Raw genomic sequence first — 26,898 nt, forward strand, 5'->3', positions numbered from 1 at the left:
GCCTGCGGCCTTGTCAAGCTACCATTGTGACAGCTTTTTCTGCGGGCATCCAGCATCATGTGACGCGTGATGCGAATAAAGTTAATAATAATAATAATAATAATAATAATAATAATAATAATAATAATAATAATAATAATACGAACTTCACCCACTCGGTGCAGGGGACGGTACTTTTGGACACTGCAAAATACCTCTATGTTGGCATTTTTAGCCAATCAGAGATGCTCTAGTAGCGCTTTCAGCCAGTCAGAGCTGACAAGATCGCGAATTCGACGATATGACGGAATTTGACTGTCCGGAACAGCACCCTAAGTCTCCGCTGCAGGCAAGCAATTCAAGGCAGTTCGGGGCCGTTCGCAGTTTTCTTCGTGGTGTCCGCAACTCGTTCAGCGCAGGAATTCGCTTTCGTTGATCATCTTCTTTTACTTGTGTGGCGCACATTACCATCGCACGCTTAGCCCTGATTCAAACACATGTGAAACGCAGAAGTGTTCTGTTTGGGCAAGTCTCAACCGATCTGATTTAGATTTGTTGCATTTAGGAGAGAAAGCTAATTTCTACCCACTCTAGGAAAGGAAATTCGGATCCGCGTCTTTATTGTCATCGCAAGAATTGCCGAAAATTACTCAAATTCAAAAAAAAATTAAGCTATGATGTAACAAATCCACAACTCTATGCCAAAAACACATATTGTGTTTCTCTAAACAGCATCTCTTAGAACTTTATAAGTGGACAAATATGATGCGTACCTTTAAGCTTACCTGAAATTGTTGCACTGCTTATGAGAATTTTGCAAAATTAGTACTCACAAGTGAGATATATGCGCCAGAGGGTATGTAATACATCGATTTTATCTGCTTTGAACGTCTCGACAGGTGCTGTTTGTAGAACTGAGATGTCATTGTCTATCGTTGAGTTAGAGTTCTTAGCTTGATGCTTCATTCTGTTTTTTTTTTTCAACAACTGTTTTTCTATACATTCACTGCCTTAATAGAAAAGGGGATCTGGGTCCGAATTCACAAGAGCTTACCGTTCGCAAATGCTGTTGCCATTGGCTAGATGCCTTCTCTAAAGGTATGTCCAGTATTAGGATTGGCTGGAACGTTCTGCTACGAAGAATTATTGCGTGAGTACGTTTTGTGAGTACGGGGCCCGATTCCTACAGTCGGTATATTTTGATCTTTTTGATTTAAATGCAACAAAACCTTATCAAATTCTCCGCAGTGGATAGATAGCAAGGAAAAGGCTTGCTCTTTTCTCATTCATTTAAGTAACTACCAACGAGACGCTTCCTCTTAACGCAGCAAACACGAGCACGTCATGACTGCGTTGCTCCGATGCGCTCAGAATTCCGTTGCCGCGGGAATTAGTTGTTCGATCCCAGTCACTCACTTCGCCTCAGTATTGCAATATATTTGGGCACACGGCGAGCAAGACTCTCTGCTCGGTTGAGCTTAATCGCAGACGTCTCGCAGGCGGAGCTGGGTTTTCCTCAAGCAGTGCGCCTCGGCAGACCACCACCTCGCACATCACCGAAGCTCGCCGCAGGTAAGCACACCCGTCGTAAGCTGTGGCTTGGCAAGCTAGTTCTTCGGAAGCCCGCACGATGGAGGAATGCTCGGGAGAGGGGAAAAAATGTTGTCCGCTCTACTGCAGCTTGAAGCTACAAAGGAGGTAGACCCACGTGGTTTTGTCAGAAAGAAACCTTCGCAGTTGAAAAAAAATTGAGAATTCCCCACTCCAGACTTATTTTTTTTCTTCAACTGCGTAAGCTCCCTTTCTGAGAAACCCACGTGGGTTTCCTTTACAGTTCCGCGGTGAAGTAGGCTCAATTATAGTTTTTTTTTCCGCTTCAAGCTGGGATTTTTTAACGTCGTGAATTCTTATTGTTCCGTCCTACTGCCACTAGATTGATAGTCACTTGGTGGGTTGGTTATTTAGATGCATCATATTGTCAAGCTGCCACAATGCACAGTCGTGGCTTTCTTGTGTCGGGGAGAGCAAGCGCCACCAGCGCTCGCTGTTTTATCGCAAAGCTGTGTATGACTTCACTCTAAAAACTAGGAAGGGTATCGCAGGAGTGAAGCGGCCGGTTCACTCTTCAAAGCGTCGTTTTACTCTCGCAAAATGTCGAGGAGAGTGAAATGCATTGTTCACTCTCTCACCAAGGAGAGAGTGAAATGTGCTTTTCACTCTCCCCCTTCAGAGAGAGAGAGTAGTTCTACTCTTGCGGCAATAGAGAACAAAACGTAGCGTGATCTTCTGCTTCAACTGTAGGTGGCTGGCCCCGAACATGGCAATGTATCATTCATGCACGCTGAGCAAAGAACACATCGTTTTGCTTCTAAGAGAACAGGCCGCCGCAGTTCAAAGGAACGCGTAGCGAGCGCTCTACTTTTTCACTCGGAGTTCTCCACCGCGCGCGCGCGCGCTCAAGATCGCGGAACAACACAGCACCGGAGAAAGGTGATCTTTTATTGTGTCTGTAGCTCTCAATTTACTCATCACAGCTTTTCTTTGAATGCCTCAACCGTTGAGCTTCCTGCTTCTGCTCCTCCAAGTACATTTGTCGCCGGTTCCATGTGCCTAAAACTGGTATCTGCAGCTCCTTTGTAATTTGAACTTTAAGGATGTCGCTTTCCTTCTATTACCTCCACAGACAATTCTCTGTGACATGCGAAGAATGTCACAGAAGGGAAAAAAAAACACTTGGCAATGTCTGCTATGTCTAGCCAAGTGTACAAATTTAAGGACTTTCCAGTACTTCTAAAAATTCCAGGCTTTTCAATGCCTTGAAAATGGCATTTTAGAAATAAAGGGTTTTCAAGGATCGCTACAAACCCTGGTTTCTAGCACCTAAATAATTTTACAAGCTTATTTTGGCATGGAGTTCGGAAATTCATGCTTTTTAGCTAACGCTGCATCATCTCTGTACATTGAAACCACGAGAGCGCAACCATTTTGGAGTAAAGAAAAATACTGAAAGCTTTTAATACCACTCTTTTTCTATGGAGCTTCGTATTGCCTAGTTAGGTTTACGAATGTGCCTGGTTTTGGTGGGCGTTTCTTCGACATTTTCTGTGAGAAGTAGATGACTAACCCCCGTATTCAGAAATGTATATTAATACAAAGCCCATGCTTGACTTTATATAAACGACGCCTGGTGCGAACGTCCCCCAGACGCTCACTGCCTTTCTTTTGGTGCGTTCACGACTTGCGTCATTTAGATCAAGTCAAGCATGGGCTTCAAGTTATGATGCATTTCTGAATATGGGGGTAAGCGTGCGCTATTTCGGGCAACGCATTGTGCCATTGACACTGAGAGGAAACGGGGAAAACAAAGTTAACGCCCTATACTCCTAAACTTTCGCGTACCTGTGGTGTGCGTGTATCGTGGAAGAAGAAACAGCGCTAACACCAGGACGAAAAAAAGCATCGACCACACCAGCGCTTCGTGGTGTTGTCCATGTTTTTGCGTCGTCCTTGTGTTGCGCTGTTTCTTCTAAAATGCTCAACCAACTAGCCGGCAAGTCTATCCTGTGCATATATATTGAACACACGTATGAATGTAGATGGTCTTCGAAGCTTTTAGAACGAGCACTGCCACAGGATACGAGCAGTGCACGCGTAACAAGTGGACACATTACTCATTTAAACATGCGTGCCAATGCATGTGACGCGGCTATCGGCATAAGCAGTCTCCAAATGCTGGAATGCGTGCTCTTCAAAACGCTAACGATCCGCTGCTAATGCAGGACAACAGCTCACAGCGGACTGAACCAAACTCTAAACTAATGCACCTGAAAAGAACGCCTACACGGCAGCGTGAGGCACGTCGAAATGCCTGGTACTGGCATCGCAGTTGACCACATACGAATGGAACTGGCGGAAAAAATAAACAGAAATGCTCACCAGTATACGCGCGACTTAAATTCACATACGTGGATGGTTGGCACGATACTTTGTACCCGCATAATTTCGGAGAACATATAATGCATGGACTGGAAAAGCACTCGATCGTGAGCTGAACGGCACATTTGTTATTTTCCTGGGGTGACGACAAGCCGTGAATAGTTCTCACGTCGTCGTCTACGTTGTATTCCTCCGTTAGTCGTAGCAAGGAATGGAAATGATGCAAACGCAAACATATTCCAGTACACAACAGCACAGCACACTGCAGAGAAACTCCAACCACCGCAGTCGATTCCTCAAATACATTTGTTATGTATATAAGCTCTAAAACAACACGACTGAGCGTGGTGGCTTTGTGGTATAATGGTTAGGATGTGTGCTTTGAATTGTATAGATGCGAGTGTACGTGGGTTCGAATCCACGTGATGTATAGAGCAATGTGGTTCTCCATAAGTGTGTGATTCCGTCGACTATTGTGTTCTAATTAGATTATGTGTCTCCTGATTGTGAAATATGCGAAAATATTTGCGGATTAAATGTGAATTAGCTTTTTTTTCTCCGCAGTGGCGTTCGGGACACATACGCATAGGCCGATTACGAGCCGTCACGGCTCATGGTAGGCAGCAAATAGCCAGGAAAAATGACTTTAAAATCCTGCATAACATTGCTCACGCCTATTCTGAAGGCCGCTTGGAATTGGGCCACTGAGTCTGAGGAGCCGCCTAGAGAACGGTGTATCAGCGACCCTAATTTGATCTGATTTCCTGCCTGCATGCGTGGCCAGGACTTCGCTAAGAGGGTATTGGGAAGAGTAGTTGCACTCTGTTTGGGGGAGTAGAAGTACTCGGTCTGGTGGAGTGCCATTACCCCTACGGTGAGAGTATTACCACTCTGCGGAAGAGTACTAGCACTCCCTGTGGGAAGAGTATTATCACTCTGCAGAAGAGTACTAGCAATCCCTTGCGGCGGAGTAACAAAACTCTGTCAACAGGAGTTGACCTACTCTCTCTCAAAGAGGGTCGATCTACTCTCGAAAAGAGAGTGAAATATGGGACAAGCCGCTACTCCCTCAAAGGGAGTGCCCGGCACTCTCTTAGTTTTTAGAGTGTTGGATCCCGGGATTTCTTCGCCTCCGCAGCCTAAAACTCAACCAATCACAGCGCGAAGTGTGCTCTGCATGCGCCGCTGGGTTCCTTGCTGCACCACCAGATGGCGCTCGCCTCTGCACATCCGTGGCAGTGGTCATGGTGGCCGTGCGAGGGATATAAAAAAAATGAACCAGGAAGCTCGCCTTCGCGTATGGCATTCGCCGCAAACGTTTCCCGGTAAAGATTACGGTTGCGCGAGCTACAGTTGCCGCGATGCGGCAACTGTTGCATGCGAAGCAGGGAATGACGTAGCTACACTTTCATATGCAAAAGGAGAACCTGCCTAGCAACTGATTTCATTTGTGTTCTGGTAGCGTTATATAAGTACCACACATATATTAGGACTACGTAGGAGCTGCGTGAACATGATGACCGGTGACGCGAACAGCAACGTCAATGGCGTCGCGCTTAGGCTAGGTAGGACCCAGTTCAAGGCTACGTCACATTGGTCTATCGGATCAGGTGATACCGCAGCTTCGCTGGCCAACCACCTTCGCAGCGTGGATTGGAGCCCTTTCTTTTTTAGGTTGTCTCTTCCCAATCAACAATGGACGGAGCCCAATGTTTCTTATCTTCAGTTGTGGGACTAGAAAAAAGCGAGGTATTAGGCGCAACGCGGCCAATGGACACCTCCTCAGAAATTTGACTGTCGAGACCACCTATAGTTTCTCACTAGCAGTCATACGCGTAATCTCCATGAAGGAAGTAATGTTCAGGACTCAAAGGCAACACAAGCTGGTGGTGAGCGGCAAACGTATGGGCATCTGTAAAAGTGAGGTCCGCAATAGCATTGGCCGAAGCGTGCTGATTTGCCTGTTATGCCAGCTCTGTCGAGGCCGCTCTACTCATCATAGATCATGTCTGCATTAGCATGTTTGGGGCCTTATGCTAAGAATCATGTGCGTCTCATCATTCGGGTGATGGTCATAAAAAAATTTTTGGAAAAAACCAGATGATAACACGCATATGTGGGAATCCGCTATAAGCGAAAGCTTTCTTGTGTGTGTTTACTGAATTATTTTCACTTCTCCTGCGTCACATCTATGTAGAGTAACACTCTTCGCTCAATGCACTATCTGATCCTATTTTCTTGGCTTAACCTTTTCTTTTCCACAGTCGGCTGCTTTCGTTGCCGACTTCATTCCCGATAATGCTTTACTTCTTGCTTCATGAATGGCGGCTTACCATTTTCTCGAGGGGAAAATTGTGTAATCAGCATAAAGTCACGGTTTACCAATGGAGTCAAAATTTTGAGCATATGAGAAGTGACTGGAAAACCTAAAGGCCAGTCAATAAGGTGCGGAATGAAAAATGACAATGGAAGTGTAAATTAAAGAGCCAGCTGGGTAGCTGATACTATGGCTGAAATTAACGCGAAGTGTAGTCGGGCAAGCCATGTAATTCGTAGAGTAATATAATGTGCAAATCGCAGGAAAACACATTTAAGAGTGGAAGACAACAAAATGGAGCGATAGAACTAATAAATTTGAAGGCGTAGGGGGGGAGTCCGGTGGCGGCGCAAGGGACTAGCGTGACTGAAGATTGTTGGGTGAGCTAGGCCTTCTTCCGGAAGTGGATAAGATTATGAGGAAACCCCCTTAGAGCAGGGGTTGTAGGTTATAACACATCATGACACAGCGAGGAACACGACTGGGTACGAACAAATTAAACTGTACACGTGGTCGTGATGATGATGAAACCCCCTTAGATCATGGGTTGTAGGTTGTTATAGCCCATCATGATACAGCGAGTAAAACGTCTGGGTACGAACAAATTAAACTGGACACGTGAAGCGAATTAACTGGACACCCGAAAACCTTTCTATTGAGTGTCGGCTTGAGGACTCCTTAGGTGGACTAGGTGCACTTTGAATATGGATGGTTAAGACGGATTCGTGTATAAAGCGTTATGTGTGCAGTATCCACATTGTTCTCTGTCGCAGAATGCACAGTCCGCTCCGCGAGAGCGTATCCCTCAAGAAGCACTGGTTCAGCACCGACGAAGCCTGCAGCAGCAGCAGCAGCAGTTGCGGCGTTGGAGGAGGAGGAGGCGACGCGGGCGCCGCCGCTGCAGTCACACAGCCAATCACCAGTCCGCAGCCCGGCTCACCGAGGCACGAGTGAGGTGGCGCCACCTGCTGCTCCATGCTGCGCGAACGTTCATAGTGTCGTTTCGTGGAACTGACGCCGTTCAGGCAACGGCCCAGACGCTCGTCGCCCACCAACCAAATGGACACTCGTCGAAAGATCGCTCCGGGTCGTACGACGCAACAAAGGACGACACCAGACGCTGGTGGCCCATACCCAGGTCGTGGGTTCGATTTGCAATGTCTGCGCGGCGTGGAGCTTATAGGAAACGGGGTAAAAAACAGTCGTGCGCAGAAATTTCAGCATGGACCAAAGTAGCCGAAGTGATTGCTGCATATATCTCGCTGTTGCTCCTTATCTGTGCGGAGCCGTAACCACGCATATCATTGTTGGAGGGAATCGTAGATGCTGCGGTTGCATCGGCCACGGGCACGACCTGCCTGCGACACTGGGACCTCCGCCGCGCCAACCCGGTTGTGAGCGCTTTCCCGTGCGGATAATCGTCGAGGTTCAGTTTCTTTGGTGGAATCGAGTTACGTTCGAATCACGCTACTTACGTGTGTCTGTTCGGTCTGTGTGCGTGCTTGTATATGTGGATGCACCCGTGTCCGTGTAAAAGGGAGAAGGCGGGGATTTCGCGTGTACAAAAGCAATATTTTGATCAAAAATTTTGGGCAAAGCGTGCTTTTGGTAAGCAGCTTGACCCCGCCGTCCACCCGAATGTTAGAGAGAGCAGGTTAAAAGGACAGCGTTGGTATGTGGCCGTCGAATTATGCGCTTTTATTTGCGCTAAGACTGCCTGTCAATGGTTACGGCCTGGTACAAAAAAAAACCTAAATACAAAGCGTTGATGAGTGGGCCGAGTCTGTGTAGTTCGTGAAAATCAGAGCTTCTCCGAGGCAGGGCTGAGGTACAGGGACTGAAAAATTCTGATGCTTGCTTGTGTAACGTGCACTCAGGTTTAAGTGTACAGACAGTGCAGTGAAAATGAGATGCGAATTGTTCAGGGGGCAACCATACGCCTTGGAAGTGCAACTTTTTCTCGTCTCGGCGGAACATATTTTAACTGCAGTGGACTGTAAGTAAAGACCTCACAGACTTTAACCTCCTTCTCCGTGTTTTCTGCTCGTTCGGAATATGCCCTGTCCTTCACATGGGAGCAAGAAACTAGTTCAGGCACTTCATGTAAGAACGCTGAAAGTACACACTGTATATATATTTCCAGCGCACTTTTTATGGCACCAATACCCACACCTAGCTGAAGTGGCCGATCGGGTTTGAGTAGGCTCTGTTTCAAGGCTTACGCGTTTAGACTGGGATGTACAGATTGCACAGTGTCCATGTGTCTCTATGACCAGATTGGAGAAGTCGTCTCTCAACGACCTGAGCGCCCCATCTGCAATGTCACCACGATAAATCTTTATCCTACAGTCCCTTGCAGCTCCTTCAGCTTCAAACCCCTTCTAAACATATCACGTGTAACGCAATAACGGCAAGATGCGTGACGCAGATGATTATGGTTGTTCACCGCACGGGTAATCTCAGAATGTTTGATACTGGTGTCACACGTGCACTTCTGATAGCGTGGATGCGGACTGGATTTCTTGATCGCGACCAACAACGGTCGCTGCTACTCGGTCCAACGATCCGGATCGAGTTGTTATCGTCTGCTGGTCGTCGGCAACTCTCAGAACTGCATAATGTATTGGCTACAAATTCAGATTTGCAAAATGTCACTATATTTGGGCAACATCTCAATTTTACAGCTTACTGTTGTTGATACAAATGTTTTTAAATGTTCTTAAATGTTTTTTTATTGAGCTTCCTTCACTTATTGGTTTTAGCGTTTTCAGAATACTGCGCTGGAGGGTGCATACATCAACCTGCGATCGCGATCAAGAGGCCTTATCGTGATTCACGGATCGCGATTCCCCGGATCCGGATCCCGCAAGGTCGCGATCGCAAATGACCGTGTAGCAACACTCGATCCGGGTCAAACCCAATCCGGATCGGCCCCGATCACGATAAGAAGTTTACGTGTGACAGTGGTATTATGGAACTATACGTCTGTACAGGATGACTGAACACTCTGGTTGTTTAATATTCGGCACACTAATAAACGGCAAGCCATCATACGCGCTTGGTGTCCGAACACGAACCGCATCTCGTTCAGTGTCAAAATTGGGTGCCCTGTAAATTTGCGGAATGCTGTTCTAAAAATAGTTGAATTCCGCCATATTGTGGGATCCCGCTAGCATGCCTACTCTGCTTGGCTCAGAGTTACGCCATCTATGAGTGGATCAATGAAGAAAAACGTGGCGGATTCCCACAGATTAGCATACTTCTCGTTTCTTGTGGACACATCAGTCAAATCAAAGCAAAAAAAAATTTCCCTTTCGTTGCTGATGGCATAAAGAGACTGAGCATATCAAAAGTGAGTAAGTCGTGGCGAACTTGGAAAGCCGCAAAATGCGTACTGCGTTATGACAGAACTTTATGTACCTCACGTGATTTCGCCAAAAAAGGCTATTGAGAGTCAGTTCATTGCGTAATCATTTAACTGTTTTTGCTGTCACGCGAAATGAACACAACTTTAGTTGGCATAAAGCTGATGACATGAGTTTCTGGAGTATTGGATGGCGACTTCATGCTCTGCGCACGTAAAATTAGCCGCACTGCGGCGCTTCATTTCTGCCAAGCTGGAGTCGGGGAATGTGCCAGGTTGGTGTCAATGTTAGTCCGTGACGTTGGAAACGCATCTTTTCGAAATTATCCTATCCATCGGCACGATTGCTGCTCCGTCTCTTGAAACACGCTGGCAACATGTTCGATGGGGTTGCTGGTGCGGCTAGTCTTCGTATCGACGGATCGAATTGTTTTGATGCACATGGTTCCGCGCTTGATGCGGATACTCATAGTTCGACGAAACGTCGCTGTTGCACTTGGTTGTCGCCCGTGGCCTACTTTCCGGAGCGATAGCGTGCCTCGGTGATAGTCGTAGTGGAAGGATGGCGGCAGCCTTTGACAAGGGCTTCGCTGACTTTCCACCTTGTTGGTTCAAGAGAGAGAGAGAGAGATAGAAATAGAAGAGAGGAACGGCAGGGAGGTTGACCAGATCAGACGCACGCCCAGTTTGCTAGCCTGTACGGGGGTAGCAAAAAAGAGTGTGTATAGGGTGTTTTCGTAAGAAAAGAGTGTTTATAGAGAGAGCACAGTTTTGTGCACATTCGAAGGTTCGCACCGAGTCTACACGTGGTTGCCGATGTTTGTCGACTTGCGATACTTATACAATGCTTTCGTGTTCTTTTTTTTTGCCATCGACGCGTACGGCCATAGTCCAAGGATCTTCATTTCCGAAAACAGTCTAGAGTCCAGCTGGTTCAATGTTTTCCGAACTTCACGCTCGGACGTCGTACTAGGGATGATGTGTTGCATCGTTTCAAAATACTCAAAAAGCTCTGCATCTTGCTCAAATCGAATGACAGGATGACGCCGACTCGAAAACAAAATGTAAGTGTGCTGCTGTTGTAATACGTGGGTGCGCGTTTGCGATAATTCGACTTTCAGTGAGAACAGCTCTACAGGTTACGCACCATGTTTTATCCATTTTGGCACGACCTTTACGCCAACATTTGCTTGGACGTGGCACTGTGTGACACCGCTTGTAACGCGTCTGCACGCTTAGCCAAGGCGTCAATTAGTGAGCCGACATGGCCATGCTGGTCACCCATGCTGATTACGTCGGCCATAAACCATAGGTAATCATGCAGGATGAACACGGAGGTGCTGTTTCCACGCCAGGCCTGGCAGTGCTAAAGTCGACTCGCTTGTTGCTCCACGAGCCCGAAAATTGTGCACCGTGGTGGCTGCGGTTTAGCACCGAGGCGCCCTTGCAGTTACCTGTACTGTCCGCAGTCCCTGAACGAAGAATCTTGCGCAAAGCTTGTATCAGAAACTGTACGCATGGCCTCCAAGATCACTGAGCACTATGCGATCTCGAACACCATGCTGAACGCTCACTTCTCTTCACACTTCTTCATTCTTTTTATTTTTTTGTAAATGGCAGACGCTGCAATCTGAATTTTCAAACTGTCTATCGGTAGTTGCTCTGGATTTCGCGAGTGCAGTGGTAAAACGATGAAGAAGCGCTGTTGTGTTGCCGGTTGGATTCTCGCAATGTGCCCCTTTCGCCAGTGTGAACACTTGAGTGTATGCGTTGTTGTATTCGTGTGCTGCTCTAGTCCGTGTCCCTCTCTTGTTGTAATCGAACCATGCCACGGCACGCATCTCTGTTCTGTTAAAGCTTCGTTTTTGTTGCTTGTTTTGTTAACAAACCCGGGCTGTCCTAGTCAGCGTGCACCGCCTAAACAGCTTTTCGTACGCGCTGGCCCCTGTGAACGCGTGATAGCTTGACTGTTTTCACTGCCTACCCTTTCAGTCCCGCATCTGAGCGCGTGTTTAGTGATGGCGTTGCCTGTCCCTTGCCAGCCTGTCGTTGCTCAAGCACCGTTGCCCTTGGAGGATTCAACTTTTTGCTGCCTGTATTGCTTTCACGCCGACTGCAAAATCGAGCCGTTGTGCCCCGCGCAAGCTTGTTTCTAGAGTTTAGTTTTGGGTTCGTAAGCGTCGTTTCACAGGTAACTCAAAGCGACATAATCATGCGCAGACATTATGTATATACGTTATCTGTGCAGTGCCACCCCCACAAACTTAATGACAGGCTGTGCTGACTAGCCTTTGCCAAAGGCTTTCAGATATTGTTCTTGAGTGTATCTTTGTTCCCTTCGCGTATCATCCTTTAGGGTTGACCGCGATCAAGTCTCTGTAGACACAAAGTCCGCGAAAGCTAGACTATCACCCCGGTGCCCTGTGAAGTCTTTCTCGATCCTAAGTGTCAAATTCTACAGTGAAAGACTGCTGTTCCCTCGAGCCAATCACTGAGGGTATCGGGCCTGTACAAGTAAGGTTTCAACAACGCTTAACCTCATGGGAACTTCATTACCCGCGCAATGGACACTTGAGACAAGTGCACGTTTACGTATGGTTCACTGGCGACACCGTTCACGAGCGATGTTAAAGTGAAATGTGCCTAAAGATCCAGTTTGGGCACAACTCTCACTGTCTTACGACAGCGTGTTCCGGCGGTCGGAAATGGTAGTGGCACGACTTACGCTATATATGCTTCAAAATGGAAAAGAGGCGATGTGCCTTGTTGCGGCCACAGCTTATTGAGCAGCGGTTATTGAAATTCTTCGCACGTTCATTGCTTAATTCAGCATTGTGACTGCCGCTCCGCGTGACTATAATGCAACCTTTTGCGACCATAACTGCGACCATTACCTGCGAGGTATATCATGACCCCATATGGTTCTGACAACGCTGTCGCTTTTATAATCGAAAATTCCTGGGTCTTTAAGCATCACTTCTTAGACAGCTACAAAACAGTGCCAAAAGAGTAGGCTTATTAGTGCCTGGCGCAAGCCTCAGGCGAAACCAGTGTGTCACACCTATCGACTTGAAAACGTGGACCACTATTTTTTACAGAAGCAGAAGCGGCTTCGTACGTTTTTAAATAACCTATGAAAATATTTGTATATCACGGACCATAAGAACTATGGCCCCTTAGCGCAGATCCACATAAATATAAGGGGAGGAATGAACAAGGTGTGCACTAGGACCATAAGAATGCCGCTCACCTTGATCCTCCATTCCATAATTTTTCTGTCAATTTGCGATAAGTGGTCATAGTTCTTTTGGTACGTAATGCAATGTGTACCGACTAGCCCAGCAACGAGTATTACTCGGAAACATTTGTACAGACAAAAGAAAGAATATGTCGATGATGTGCCTAAAAATCTATACGAGCCTTGTTAGAGCATGAGACACCAGCAGACAGAAGCTATGATTTGGAATACATTGATCACCTTCTCTTGAGGTGAGCTCCATGAGGTTGAAACGTTCCAACACGCAGCATCATTATGCGTCTATAACGTGACGACCATATTTAGCTTATAGTGCGAGGAGTTTCTGACGTGGCGTTGACCGAGTCAAATTTCATATCCACACGTGTATTTCAGCATTCAAACACAAAGTACAAATGGTGAAGCACAAAGAAAAGGCCATAAAGGCTTGGCAGGGTACAGGCCTTGTCAAGCCTTTATGGCCTTCAGGCTTCGCGAGGCACAGACAGGGTACATATGTCGGCGGGGTGTGCATTTTATTCTGCGCAGTGTCACTGTCATGATCGCCGAAAAGCTCTGATTGACGTTACTGATAAAAGTGGATAATGGACTTATCGCGCTGTGTAAAGTGAATGCACCGACGCCGGGCAACGCGACCACGAAAATACGCCAAAAATAGGTCCCGTGCGGTTTCCGCCTGGGGCTCCCCAAATTGGTCAGCAGCAGCCGCTTACAGTGGGTAGGTATCGCTATGGCCTAATTAAGCCCCGACAGAGATGGATTTTCGCCTAATTAGCCCCTTTGTGACCATGTCGCATTCTTAGCTTTTCCAGCACACCCTGCTAGCCTGTGGCGCGAGCCGAACACTTCTTGCTGCCAATGTTGCGTCGGGTTGTCGTATTCTAAAAGTGGTAGCACTCGCCGAGTTTCATTTTACTTTTATCTAGTTAGGTAGCATCTGCCGGCCCTCGTCACAAAACAAATGGTCTGGAATGACTTGAATGGCGTCGCAACCCGGCCTTCGACACTTGCCCGGTTCTTTGCGGCGTCTCATTGGCACCCCATGCCATTGCAACACGTGCTTCTTGTGTTTGCTTTGTCGAAAAGCGTGGATGCGATAGGCCACCGTATAGTTCTCGCAGACCACGGCGGGGGATCAGTTGCCTTACCTTTGGGTCACAGAATATCGAGGGATGCATGCCTGTATCGGAAAGTGCGGCGGCTTTATCTGGAAAGTTGATGCAACGTTTTGGTGTCTGCCATAAACGAATGTACTTCGAATGTCGGGACACTGTGACGTTACATATGCCATATGTTGCAATGCGCTTGCACGTCTAACTGTTGTGTTTCATTTGTGTTGTGGTTTGTGTTGGCGTATAAGCGCAAGTGGCCAGAATGGAGGACAGCCAACTTGCCATTTTCCTTCCGCTTTCTAGTGCTTGCGCTATCCTTGCGTTTTTAGTCCGATAACATGAGAAACTTCGCTCTCGAGAAGAGCCAATTCTGCAGCGGTGGTTTCTGTGCGCGCTTGTACTTGTTTCGGATGAGAGAAAAAGACAAGAATACTCAGATCTGTGCAAGACTATTTGTGGACGACTAATTCGGGCACTTGCATTATGCCAAAGGTGTGACATTGTTTACGCCGTTGTTAAATGAAAGTTACGCTCTGGTTATATTACGTTATTGTTGTAGCCTGCTTTCGTTAATGTGCGTGCATGCTTTTTAAGCCGAATGTTTTACACTTGTTGAGTTTGATGTACAAAATCTATTTCCCTTCCGTTCTTTAGCGGTGGTTTAGGAAGAGTCCCTTCGGCTCTCGGCACGTGTTTTTATTGTTCCGCGACTCCTGTGTCACCGTTGAAACCACGTGTTCCACATAGCGTCGTGCATTGAAACACGTCTCCTACGTTGTGACTTAGGCCAGTGTCACACGACCACTTTCGAGCCCAATCTGGATCGAAATTCTCGACGGTGATTGGCTCCCTTCCGCAGATTGAGCAAGGAAGCCAGTCGCGACGGGGAAATTCGATCCTGAGTGGGCTCGATCGCGATCGAATGTGCGTGGTGTGGCAAGTGGCTGACCCTTCACATTTTGCCGCAAACTCTGCAGTTGTTTGCGTGTGTTGTTGTCTGCGGTGGTGACCGATTTTTTTTTCTCTTTTTTTAAAGCTGTTCACGTGCACGCTAGTCACTCACGCGTTTTAATCACAAGACGGCAAAGCTCACCATGCCCCGACTGTATTTAGCATGTATACATATTACGCCCCGCACCACGGACTGCAGCTGCGTTTCCCCCTCAAAGCTTTGGCTTTCTGACCATGGCGCAGTGAAGATTGTTTGTAAGGCCTGTTGTAGAGCCTGTACATAAAAAGAAGAAGAAAAAATATCCACACTATCTCTTCTCTCTTGTTGTCATCATTGCTTCGCTTGCTTTCTTCAGCGATGGCTTTCCGCAATTCTTATAAATATTACAGTAAAAAAAGGTAATAAAATACCGACTAAACAGCCCCGGCTGCGCTGAGCAGCTCCGCTGCGATGTATTTCTTCACATGGCATAGCAAGCCCAGTCACACAATCGAACGAATTTTACGTATAGCCGTGCTCAAGACTGGTCTACACTTGAGCATCACTCTGTACTGTGGTTCGATTTATCGGTTAGATTTATCGGTGAATTATTGGTATCGGTGAATTCAACTTGTAGTTCTCCGTATCCTCGGATGCACGAGTCCGGAACAGCCCTTCCAAAGACGCGCACCTCGACAACGGAGCACACAGGAGTGATTGCGACCGCCGCAGATTCATGCGTGGGTACTTCGGCTTGGACGCGACCATGTGTATACAGTGTGCGTACGCTTCAAGTACGCGGGATCTCGGAGGCGAGCATGGAGACAATTGACCACCACTAAGTTTTATTTTCCAATTGACATACGTATGTTGGTAGCCTCCTTGGCAGGAATGCTGCGTTAAACGCTTCGTCGGGGTCAAGGAGCCTCTGGCAGGCGACGGAGCACAAAGAATCGGAAAATAATTTGGTGACTAAGCACCAGTGATACTGAACATCATCGGTACCTTATGTGGTTGAGGCTTGTAGGGTTGAGCCTTGTTTCTCCACCAATTATCGCGGGAGCGAAATAGTAAGGAAGGTGAGGGTCGAGATGTAAAGAGGGGTATGAAGAAAGTAGTGGGAGCACATTAAGAAGGGGAGGGAGGTGTAATCGTAGGAAAAGAAAAAAGGAGATTTAGAATGTGGATAGGGAAGTGGAACGTGACACGACGAGGATCGGATAGTACGTGTATCAGTAATTCCAAGAGTATATCGGAATTGAATGCGAAAGCGGTTTTAGTGGCGACGGCGTCTTTCGCCGAGCCGCAACAATGCCGTGTCCCGTAAAAACAGCGTCTAATTTTCTGCCATGCTGCAGCCTCTGTTTCCCCCGCAACTGTCTGCAAACCGATAAGCGTTGTCAACCCGAAAAAGACGCGCACGATCGACGCGCGTCCTTCACTCGCAGCATGCGTTCAACCTCGATCAACGACCTTCCGGCCGACGGCCGGAGGTCTTAGTCACGTGGATTTCTGTCACAGACGCGCATCGATGAGCTGCAGGCGTGCATAAGCCCTCAGTTGCCGTGAATCTGAACCGACATCTGTCGGTTATTTGTCTTTTCATTTATAGATACTTTTTGCCCACAGTGTGCAGTGAGATAGTGCGTGGAGTCCTCCGCATACGAGGAGCAAGCCGGCTTCACACAAAGAAAACAAACCCGACGCCGAAAGGCAGTCCGCGCGCTCGAACTTGCAGCCGCCAAGCGTGCGCGAAAGAAGCTGCAAAATGAATTGTCCCGTTGTTTCCCTGCCTTCGCTCATGCCAACCATTGCTCCCCTTAGCTATCAAGTAATCAAACTCCTAGAATGAAAAAAGGCATCTAGCAGTCTGTTCGCGTGATGTCGTTTCGTTAAATACACGTTGCACTGTACGAGGACGCCTTCAAAGGCAGCAGTGGGCCAGTGGGTAGGAAGCCCGGATCGTCGGGAAGGGGGGGGGGGAGGGGAGGGGGGGGGGCGACGTGCGTGGTTCGATATCCACCGCCGGACAACCATCGGTTTATAAGTCGGGTATAAGTAACCCTCCGGCCAGGCATCCGGTTTTTCAGGGGTGCGTTGCTGAACGTGCACCTAAATTTAAGTACACGGGTGTTTTCGCATTTCGCCCTCCATCGAAATGCGGCCGCCGTGGCCGCGATAAGTGTACTGTCTTGTATCTTCACAAAAATGCGTGATTTTCTGAGACATTCAATTGTTATCATAGTGTAAATTTAGACGATTAGTAGCTTTATAAGCGATATGGAACAATTGAAACCGAAAAATAAATGAAAATTATAAGAGAGTGCTCATAGGATACATAGGGATCCATAGAAATTGCATGGGAAGCTAAGAGTAGGGGTGCGCCAACTTGGATTTGAGGAGTTGTCAATTGAAATTTGGGGGTATGCTTCCGCACACTTGTGTAACTCGGCGGAGTTTCTGCATGGTTTTTTGATATAAGAAAAACGGGGTGAAACCCAAGGACTATATGCGCTTTTAAGTATATGTGTTTAGCCGTGGAAAAAAATACAGCGTCGGCTAAACTTAGAATACTCGTGAAACAAATCAGACTTGCATGCGATAAAATTTGTGAAGAACGTAGTATTTCACCTTTGAAAATTCCGTGGGAAACGCTACTCATTCGATCAAAATTTACGATATTCTGAGTTTTTTCGTTAATATTTGTCCACGACGAATCGTATTCGGGACGTATGGTGTTTAATTTATTTAGGTCTTTTTGTCTTCTGTTTAATGTTTAGGTTAATTTTTTCGCATGACCAATTTGAGCCTTTGATTATGCGCGATTTTGGCAAAAAGAAGCTGGAACCGGATACTGCACCCAGCATGCTCTGAGGTTATCAGCCAGAGAGCCCAGTCAGTGCCAACGTAATAAATTTTGATCTTTATTGTACAGATCTAGGCTCTAGCCACATCGTTCCTGAACTCCACACCATCAGTCTGAATTGCTGGTGTGGTTTCAGTGAGCGCTTCCGCTCGCCATAACGGCGTAGCTGCATAACTGAGCAGTTATAGTCGGCGGGTAGTCGAAACAGACTTGTAGCTTCTGTTTCTGATTAATATTTTGAGGCAGCCGTGCTTCATAGTTACTTGCGACGATTCACATACCGTAGTCGGCGAAAACCCGTACGGAGACTCGAACGTGTGCCCCCACGCTATCCCTGCAGTCACTCCAAAGCATACGTCTTTTTTACCTGTTTTTGCCCTAAAATTTCCTTAGTAACACTTTTCTTCTGCCCAGGGTTCAAATTAAGGCTCTCGGGTGTAATTTCAGTGCGACAGGAAACTAATAGGAGCTAAACCAAAAGCGTCGAACTAAGAAATTGTCATCCCGTTCGCTTTAACGCGTGACGTCGTCTGCTACCTGCATCGGACAAGGGGTCGCCACCATCAGGAAGCAAGTGCACGCGAAGAGAAACGAGTGCGAAGCAGGGGAGGGCGGCGGAAAGGTTGCTACTTTAATCATTCGGACACACCCTCAGAGCCCAGCGGCCGAATTGACTGTAACGCACCGAGCTGCTGGGATTAACTCCTTCTGGTTTCGGTTTCAAACGAGCGCGTTTTGAACGCTAGCTGGCACGCGCTACGCCGGCTGCGCTACTCTTTAACGCGATAGCGTTAAGGAGCTCGTGTCGCAGAGAAGCCGGTGTCGGTGGCATTCGCCGTGAGCGAAAAATCCCAGAAGGCCATTCATAAATAAAAACAACTTGCAGGTAGGGCTGGGTGGGAATCGAACCAGTGTCTCCGGAGGGGGGAGACGGAGACGCTACCACTCAGCCATGAATATTTTTTTTTTCGTTCAAGGCGCGACAAAAGCGCCTCTAGTGAATGCGGTGTTGCCTTGTTGCCTTAGAAACGTGCCGTAGAAAGTTATACTGCGGTGTATATCGGTAATTATGAGGATGTAAATTACAGAAGTCGCAGTTAAACGAGTAGCGAAGTACGTTTCCGCTACATTCTGCGCTTGGCGCACACACAGAGCCATCTTTCGGCAAACGCTGAAGACCCCGTCCTCGCAATGTACGGCGCTGCCCCGACAGGTGGCACGCTACTCGCCCGTTTCTTACCGTTTCTCCCCTTCGTCTCGTCAAGAGCATGCCGAGCGAATGAGCGGGCGGTGCGAACGGGGTGCGATAACGCTGTCGCGTTCCACTCTTGAAGGCGAAGCTTAAGCGTCCTCCAATATTTTTCTTTTTTTTTTTGCTTCTGCTGCTCAATCGCGCGCAGTCTTAGTGCGGAACCGGTTACTTAATTAAAATGATTGCGAACTATCTCTACAAGCCTCCGTCGAATCTGTGCCACGGGCAATTTCATAAAGTAGACGCGAGACGCCTTGTAAATAAGGAAATGTTTATTTCGCTCTATATAAATGCTTGCGCTCTATACGCTCTATATGTAATAATAAACTTGCGCTGAGTGCAAATTTTGCTATCTTCCCCACTCGTCACCTCAGACTGTAAGCTTACCCCATGCCATCCGGAGCAACATCACCGCGCCTCCCCTAACTTGCAACATGTACCCAGCGTAGCCAGCCCGCGCTGCAAAGGGAGGCCCGGGTAAAACACAAGCAACACGGAAGTCAACCCTCTACAAACTACACGGATGCGCGCCGTTTTACCCCGGACGAGCAGCCACAACAGCCGCCGTATAGTCGCAAACAAAGAACATCGGAGCAGCATTTCATTCCCATGAAAAATCCCCTCCAAGGTGAGGAAGAGGCCATAGTTCTCGCTATCTCCCAAACAAAGGTTGAAATCATAGGGACCAACTCTCAACCAGCCTGTCGCAGCTTCACTAGCGGCAGAATTCATGCCAAGACGCTCAGAATCATTAGTAAAAAGCCGCCAACTACACCAGTCACGATCACCACGGCATTCCTGGCTACGAAATCGCCAACCTAGTGGCTCGATATTTGACGCGCCGAGCCGACGCTGGGGAATCCGCATCCGAGCGCATGCACAATCCAGTCTCGCACCAAGATGTCGCACAACATTACAAGCTAGCAAGCAGAACATACCCTCCCCCACACAAGTAACTAACTAGAAACCAGGAAACATTCCTCCGAGCTCTACAAGTCAATGCATTCCCACACCCAGCCTAAAATTATCTCGTAGCCCATACACAATTCTCTCCGAAATGCCGCGTCTGCGGAGAAACCGAGTCTATTAGGCAGATAGTAGGGGGTTGCAGACAGGCATGACTAAATCCTCCGAACCCTTATCACACCAACCGGCTTTGGGAGAGAGCTTTGGCCAGCTCCGACCTCAAAGATCAGCAACGGCTGATCGCCAGTGCCCACGACGGGTCCCGAGCTCAAGGCATTCTGCAATGAGCACGCCTCTCCAATGTTACTTTCACATAATAAAGATGTTTATTCTCTCTTTCTGTCTTGCTATCTTCATCCATTGTTGCTCGGAAACAATAAGGAAAGATTCGCCTTAAACTGTTCCCACAGCTTTTGGGATCCGCATATTGTTTTATCACATTCCACGCTCGTTGACTGCTAATGTTCTCTTCGTTATTACTTTGTGTGTGACGGTATTACCCCTCCCTGTCTCATGCGAGAACCAGCTGCCGCCGCAGTTTGTAAAGGAATCCACAGCCGGAGGAATAACTGAAGTCAGCTTATTTCTATTGTACAGATGTGGCAAAAGACCCAGCACAGGTTAGTCAAGCAAATTATACCCAGAATAAACTAAAAACGGCCCGCGTTATTTACTTGGGCTCCAGCCTTGCCGTAACGCACTCTGCGCATTACAGCACTCCATATATTCAGCAAAAAGTGAAAGAAAGAGAAATGCAGAAATAATTTCATGCAAAAATATATTCCCGTTCCTTCGAATAAACCAGTTGACAGTCAGCACCCATGTAGTCTTCTGCAAGTATATTGTTCGTCTGTGCTGTTCAATATTTCCAGAAAGGTTCTAAAGGAAACTAAATTTCCATGCAAATCACAAGAACATGGTGGCACCGGAGTTAGCAACTTGAATGTCCCATTTCGAAACTGTGTGTAATGTCACTTGAAAAAATTATAGAAGAGAAATAAAGACATTTTGATAGGTAAACTCACACATTGGCTGGCCTTCGAATGGATCCCTCTTGAACCCCTGTCGTGCCCCCGCCCCCTCCAGTCTACAGCAAATTACTAATAAAGTAAGCCGAACTGTCTCGAAAGTGTATGCGCTTACGACCATTTCTCGCGCAAGCCGCCGCAGATAATTGGACATTATATATATATATATATATATATATATATATATATATATATATATATATATATATATATATATATATATATATATAAACGAGAAGAAAGGGGGTTAACCGAGGGACCCGATATTTATTAGTCATATAATGAGAAGCCAACAAACACTGACACCAAGTACAACATAGGGGAAATTGCATGTGCTTAATAAATGAAATAAAGTAATGATAAATTAATGGAAATTAAAGTGGATGAAAAAACAACTTGCCGCAGGTGAGAACCGAACCCACAACCTTCGCATGTCGCGTGCGATGCTCTACCGATTGAGCTACCGCGGCGGCGCTTCCCCATCCACTTTCTTGGGTATTTATGTGTACTAGTAGAACCCTGGGAGTGTTAGCCAGCGCCCCCACTCACAGACCTTGGCGGCGGACGTGGAACGTCTTTTTTGCCGCAGGCGTCACGAGAACGTGATCTTATCGGGCTCCCAGGGTTCTACTAGTACACATAAATACCCAAGAAAGTGGATGGGGAAACACCGCCGCGGTAGCTCAATCGGTAGAGCATCGCACGCGACATGCGAAGGTTGTGGGTTCGGTTCCCACCTGCGGCAAGTTGTTTTTTCATCCACTTTAATTTCCATTAATTTATCATTACTTTATTTCATTTATTAAGTACATGCAATTTCCCCTATGTTGTTCTTGGTGTCAGTGTTTGTTGGCTTCTCATTATATATATATATATATATATATATATATATATATATATATATATATATATATATATAGAGAGAGAGAGAGAGAGAGAGAGAGAGAGAGAGAGAGACGAGAAGAAAGGGGGTTAACCGAGGGACCCGATAAATATTAGTCATATAATGAGAAGCCAACAAACACTGACACCAAGTACAACATAGGGGAAATTGCATGTGCTTAATAAATGAAATAAAGTAATGATTAATTAATGGAAATTAAAGTGGATGAAAAAACAACTTGCCGCAGGTGGGAACCGAACCCACAACCTTCGCATGTCGTGTGCGATGCTCTACCAATTGAGCTACCGCGGCGGCGTTTCCCCATCCACTTTCTTGGGTATTTATGTGTACTAGTAGAACCCTGGGAGTGTTAGCCAGCGCCCCCACTCACAGACCTTGGCGGCGGACGTGGAACGTCTTTTTTGCCGCAGGCGTCACGAGAACGTAATCTTTTCGGGTGAAGGCAACGGGTCAATAAACCCACATATGCTACCTGAAGGCTCGTTCAGATCACGTTCTCGTGACGCCTGCGGCAAAAAAGACGTTCCACGTCCGCCGCCAAGGTCTGTGAGTGGGGGCGCTGGCTAACACTCCCAGGGTTCTACTAGTACACATAAATACCCAAGAAAGTGGATGGGGAAACGCCGCCGCGGTAGCTCAATTGGTAGAGCATCGCACGCGACATGCGAAGGTTGTGGGTTCGGTTCCCATCTGCGGCAAGTTGTTTTTTCATCCACTTTAATTTCCATTAATTAATCATTACTTTATTTCATTTATTAAGCACATGCGATTTCCCCTATGTTGTACTTGGTGTCAGTGTTTGTTGGCTTCTCATTATATGACTAATATTTATCGGGTCCCTCGGTTAACCCCCTTTTTTCTCGTCTATTACTTAACGAGGGTCTCGAATCCGGCAACATTGATGCCTTCAGGTAGCATATGTGGGTTTATTGACCAGTTGCCTTCACCCGAAAAGATCACGTTCTCGTGACGCCTGCGGCAAAAAAGACAAAGACGTTCCACGTCCGCCGCCAAGGTCTGTGAGCGGGGGGCGCTGGCTAACACTCCCAGGGTTCTACTAGTACACATAAATACCCAAGAAAGTGGATGGGGAAACGCCGCCGCGGTAGCTCAATTGGTAGAGCATCGCACGCGACATGCGAAGGTTGTGGGTTCGGTTCCCACCTGCGGCAAGTTGTTTTTTATCCACTTTAATTTCCATAATTGAATCTCTATTTCATTTATTAAGCACATGCAATTTCCCCTATGTTGTACTTGGTGTCAGTGTTTGTTGGCTTCTCATTATATGACTATATATATATATATATATATATATATATATATATATATATATATATTCAGCATGCAGGTCACGGCGTAACATATGCAGAACGACAAACTTTTTGGCAGTAAGACATGTTTACTTAACGTTTTCGGCTGGTGCGCCACCCTGTGTCAGAGTACAGGGAGTATACAGGATATATATATACGTCTATAGTGGTCAGAAACGCTGCGCGTCGCTGTGGACCGAAAACGAGCGCAGCGAAACCTCCGACAGGCTTCTCCTACTCCTGGCGGCCGACCTGGATCCCTTCCCGCCCTGTTCCAGCGTCTTCTTCATGTGGTCTATGGAGACCTTGCTGGAGACCGAGGGACGTCGCCTAGTCGCGGCATTAGCGACCATGCACTCGACTGCAGTGGAAGTGGGCAGGTCGGATGTCGCAAACAGCGACATCAAGAGCAGGAGCGCCGCCGTGGCGAACGCTACGTCCTCGCGGCCGAGTTGGTGCAGCACCAGGGTTGCACTGGCGCAGAGGGCGCCGATGTGGCCACTGGCCAGCGCCCAGCACAGGGCCACACCGCGCACGGCCGTGGGGACCATCTCCATGACGTACGCGACGCTGATGACGATGGCTACGATAAGGATGCCGCGCGAGAGCGCCAGTAAAACGGTGACCGCGGGACTGAAGCTGACGACGAAAGAGAGCACGCAGTGGGCGAGGCCGGCCACCATCAAGGCCACGCGGAGCACCTTCACCAGCGCAAAGCGGGTGACCGCAGTGTGCATGACCGCGTAACTGAGCAGGCCGCCAGCGAACTGGACGCCCATGAACAAACCACTGCTGCCCTCGCTCTTGTCGGTTCGCACCATTGTTGATATCACGTCTGTGAAGACGGCGAACATGAGGGAGAACAGGACGGCGAACATTATCAACGCTCGCCGCCGGACCGAGACGGCGTCGAGCAACGGGCCTTCTTCAACGGTGGAGGAGGCGGCGCCGTTCCGGTGCCCCCAGTGACCCCTCTTCAGCATCAGTTTGTCGAGCAGGCAGGATGTGCCGGCGAAGGGAAAGCGGTTCATCTCGGCCGCAAACAGCATCACGGCCTCGGCCTCTTCCAGGCGGCCCTTGGCGATGAGCCAGCGCGGCGATTCTTGCGCGACCGCAAACGTAGCGAGCAGAAGCAGTGTCGGCGAGAGATACACGGCTTGTACCAGGGCCCAGCTGATCTGTAGGCTCCTATTGATCGCAAACCACAGGTCGGCCAGAAAGAAGCTGGCTGTCGCAGCGAAGATGAGGTACAACGGCCTGTGTTCGTGGGTGGTAACCTCGAAGCAGACGAGCACGGTCACGGCGGAGCTGACGGCCGCGCCGCCGGATGCAAAAAACTGTGCCAAGGTGTAAAGCGCGTAGTTGGTGGTCAGGCAGCCCGCTACTGTCGACGCAATCGTAGCCGTCGCGGCTACCAAGTGAACAGGCATCCTGCCGAATAGGTCGGCCGCGGCACCTGAAAGCAGCAGGAACGCGCCGGAACCCACGTTCTGCACCGCCATTGCGACGGCCAGCAAGGGGCGTCTACGGCAAACCATGTTCCAGACGCTAATGACTGATGTCGAGGCTTGCGCTTGGTCGTAGTCCCACTCGTAGCACTCTACCACCGCGTCCGTGTCGTTCGGCGAGTCTCCGAGATTCTCGAATACGTAGCAACGACTGTGGCGTCCATCGGCGCCCACAGGTATGGCATAGTTCTTCCAAGCGTCCGCCGAGACGTTGTAGGCGGCCGGTCTCTTGCACCAATGGTCCACGTCGCGCGAGATCACGGGAAGCAGTGCGGCGTGTCCGTCCAGCAGGAAGATGGTGACGGCGCTGAGGATCAACAGCCGCCTCTGGAACACTCCGTCGCCGAAGCCTTCCTGGCAGTCGAAGCACTCGCTCGTCAGAAGGTCGGCGGCTGCGAGTCGCCGCGGTAGGAAGAGGTCCATGCCCTTTCTTTAACACGAAGGTCTCGGTCCAGAGCTATATATGCTTCGGCGCTTCTGCTGAAAACAAGGCCCCGAGGCACCTTGAGATGACTGCTTCTTCGTCTTCACACGTGGTGGCGCGCGCCACGCGAAAGAATGAGGAAGAACGACGTTAAAAAGAGGAGCATGATTAGAAGAAGAAACTGAAATCACTGCCTGTATCAGAACGTTATTGGGCAGCTACTTAGAAAGCGAAAAAGACAATGAGAATGATGAAGCATGTGCTGTAAAAGCTTATGCATATGAATATTTTTTTAAAAAAGAAGGGATGCCGTCATCTTCAGGCCATGTTCGTCATGCAGGCTCCGTGTATAGTGTTCGGCACACCGTTGCCGTCAAGCGCTCTTCATCGTACTATTGTCATCATACCGTTGTGATGCCATCATCGTCATTGTACCGTCATCATACAGTTGTCATGCATTCGTTGCCATACCGTTGTTGTAATACCGTCGTAGTTATTCCATCGTCATCGTTCTATAATTAGATGAGAAGGATGAATGAGAAAATTGTAGAGCAACATGAAAAACTGCCGATGCAGCTTTCTATTGCTCGATACATGCCACATGAAAGTCTCTTATTTTTCGAGCGCGAAGGAAGCGCGCAAATACACACAAAATTGTGTCACTTTCATTGGCATTCGCGTCCTTTCCGTCTTAGATGGCTGAAACGTTGTCGGCCGTCAATTACAATTACATCGCCAAGCAGTCGTCAACTGTGACGTATTCGTCAGCCATCGTACCCATAGATGCGTTACAACTAACGTACGAGTTGAGCCATTCCTGGAGCATTGCAGCAGGACTTCTGATAACAGCACGCTGATCAAGTGCGTAGCTAGCGCTGCCGTTAGGTCTAGCGCAGACCGCGCACTTTGGTGACGTCTGCGGAGGGTAGTGGCGGCATCGCTTCGTGACATTCGTTGCAAAGCAACAAATCAGCCACCGTGGACGCCTAAATGCCTTCGTTGCACAGGCAAATTCGTTGCAGCTGCCTTCGTTGCAGAAGCATTCACAGCATAAATAAAAAACTCACTGACGATAACGATAATCCTTAGTGGGGATTTCAGCGCAGCTCTATACTTGTTTTCACATCGTGGTGCATCCGAGATCGCGAGAGGCAACGCGTGGGTGGAGCGATTCACAGCAGCCGCCATAGGCGGACCTGCCAGACGACGCGTGCTACTCTAGCGCCATATCGTAGCGATCGTCGCCGCACTACGCCTTTCTTCGCACGCTTTCGCCAGACCCTCCTCTTTCGCTTTACTCCTCGCGCCTTTCATCCCCGCTTCGCTGCGCGTTCGCTCTTTCATCCTTCGCCGTGCTCATTCGCTCGGTTACGCCGACGCTGAACGCTCGCCGCAGTAACGGGCTCCTTAGATGCACTCTAAAGATAGCAATCTGGCCAAGATAATCAGACCTTCGTTATGCAGGTAATTTCGCTGTAGAGGCGTTCGTTGTAGAGGCGTTCGGCTGTATAACCAATCGGCGCAGCGTAAGCAGAAGCCCACACTGCACTGCATGTCCTTTTTTTTTCCTCTCTTTGCTGTCTTTGGAATAGGCAAATTACGCTCTGAGAAATTCGAAATACCGTGAAAGGGAACACCACAAGGCTCCGCCATTTCGCCGATGCTATTCAATCTGGCGATGAGCTCACTACCTGTCGCGATCCGCCCGGGTTCGTGAACAAGGGAGGGCTCGAGGCACCCTCCGA

At 48.2% G+C, this 26,898-nt stretch overlaps 2 protein-coding genes across 2 annotated transcripts in view; one reads left to right on the forward strand and one right to left on the reverse strand.

Annotated features, from left to right (window-relative positions):
* The window catches only part of LOC139049529 (rho GTPase-activating protein 45-like), a 161,948-nt gene extending 147,274 nt beyond the window's left edge, over window positions 1–14,674 (forward strand). Inside the window, exons 23-24 of the mRNA XM_070525065.1 lie at window positions 1,479–1,551; window positions 7,006–14,674. Of these exons, the coding sequence (XP_070381166.1) occupies window positions 1,479–1,551; window positions 7,006–7,186 (254 nt within the window). The 3' untranslated portion in view covers window positions 7,187–14,674. The remainder of the gene's footprint in view (window positions 1–1,478; window positions 1,552–7,005) is intronic.
* An 8,717-nt stretch (window positions 14,675–23,391) lies between these two features.
* On the reverse strand, window positions 23,392–25,152 carry LOC139050165 (solute carrier family 22 member 7-like). Its single transcript, XM_070526378.1, has one exon. The coding sequence runs from the start codon at window positions 25,150–25,152 to the stop codon at window positions 23,392–23,394; it is 1,761 nt and encodes a 586-aa protein (XP_070382479.1).
* Window positions 25,153–26,898: the final 1,746 nt, after the last annotated feature.

This window comes from Dermacentor albipictus, chromosome 9, assembly GCF_038994185.2.
Source record: "Dermacentor albipictus isolate Rhodes 1998 colony chromosome 9, USDA_Dalb.pri_finalv2, whole genome shotgun sequence".
In the NCBI taxonomy this organism is placed as follows: domain Eukaryota; kingdom Metazoa; phylum Arthropoda; class Arachnida; order Ixodida; family Ixodidae; genus Dermacentor; species Dermacentor albipictus.

Coding starts and splice junctions, on each gene's coding strand:
- LOC139050165 (XM_070526378.1), bottom strand. CDS start 25,152: ATGGACCTCTTCCTACCGCGGCGACTCGCAGCCGCCGACCTTCTGACG.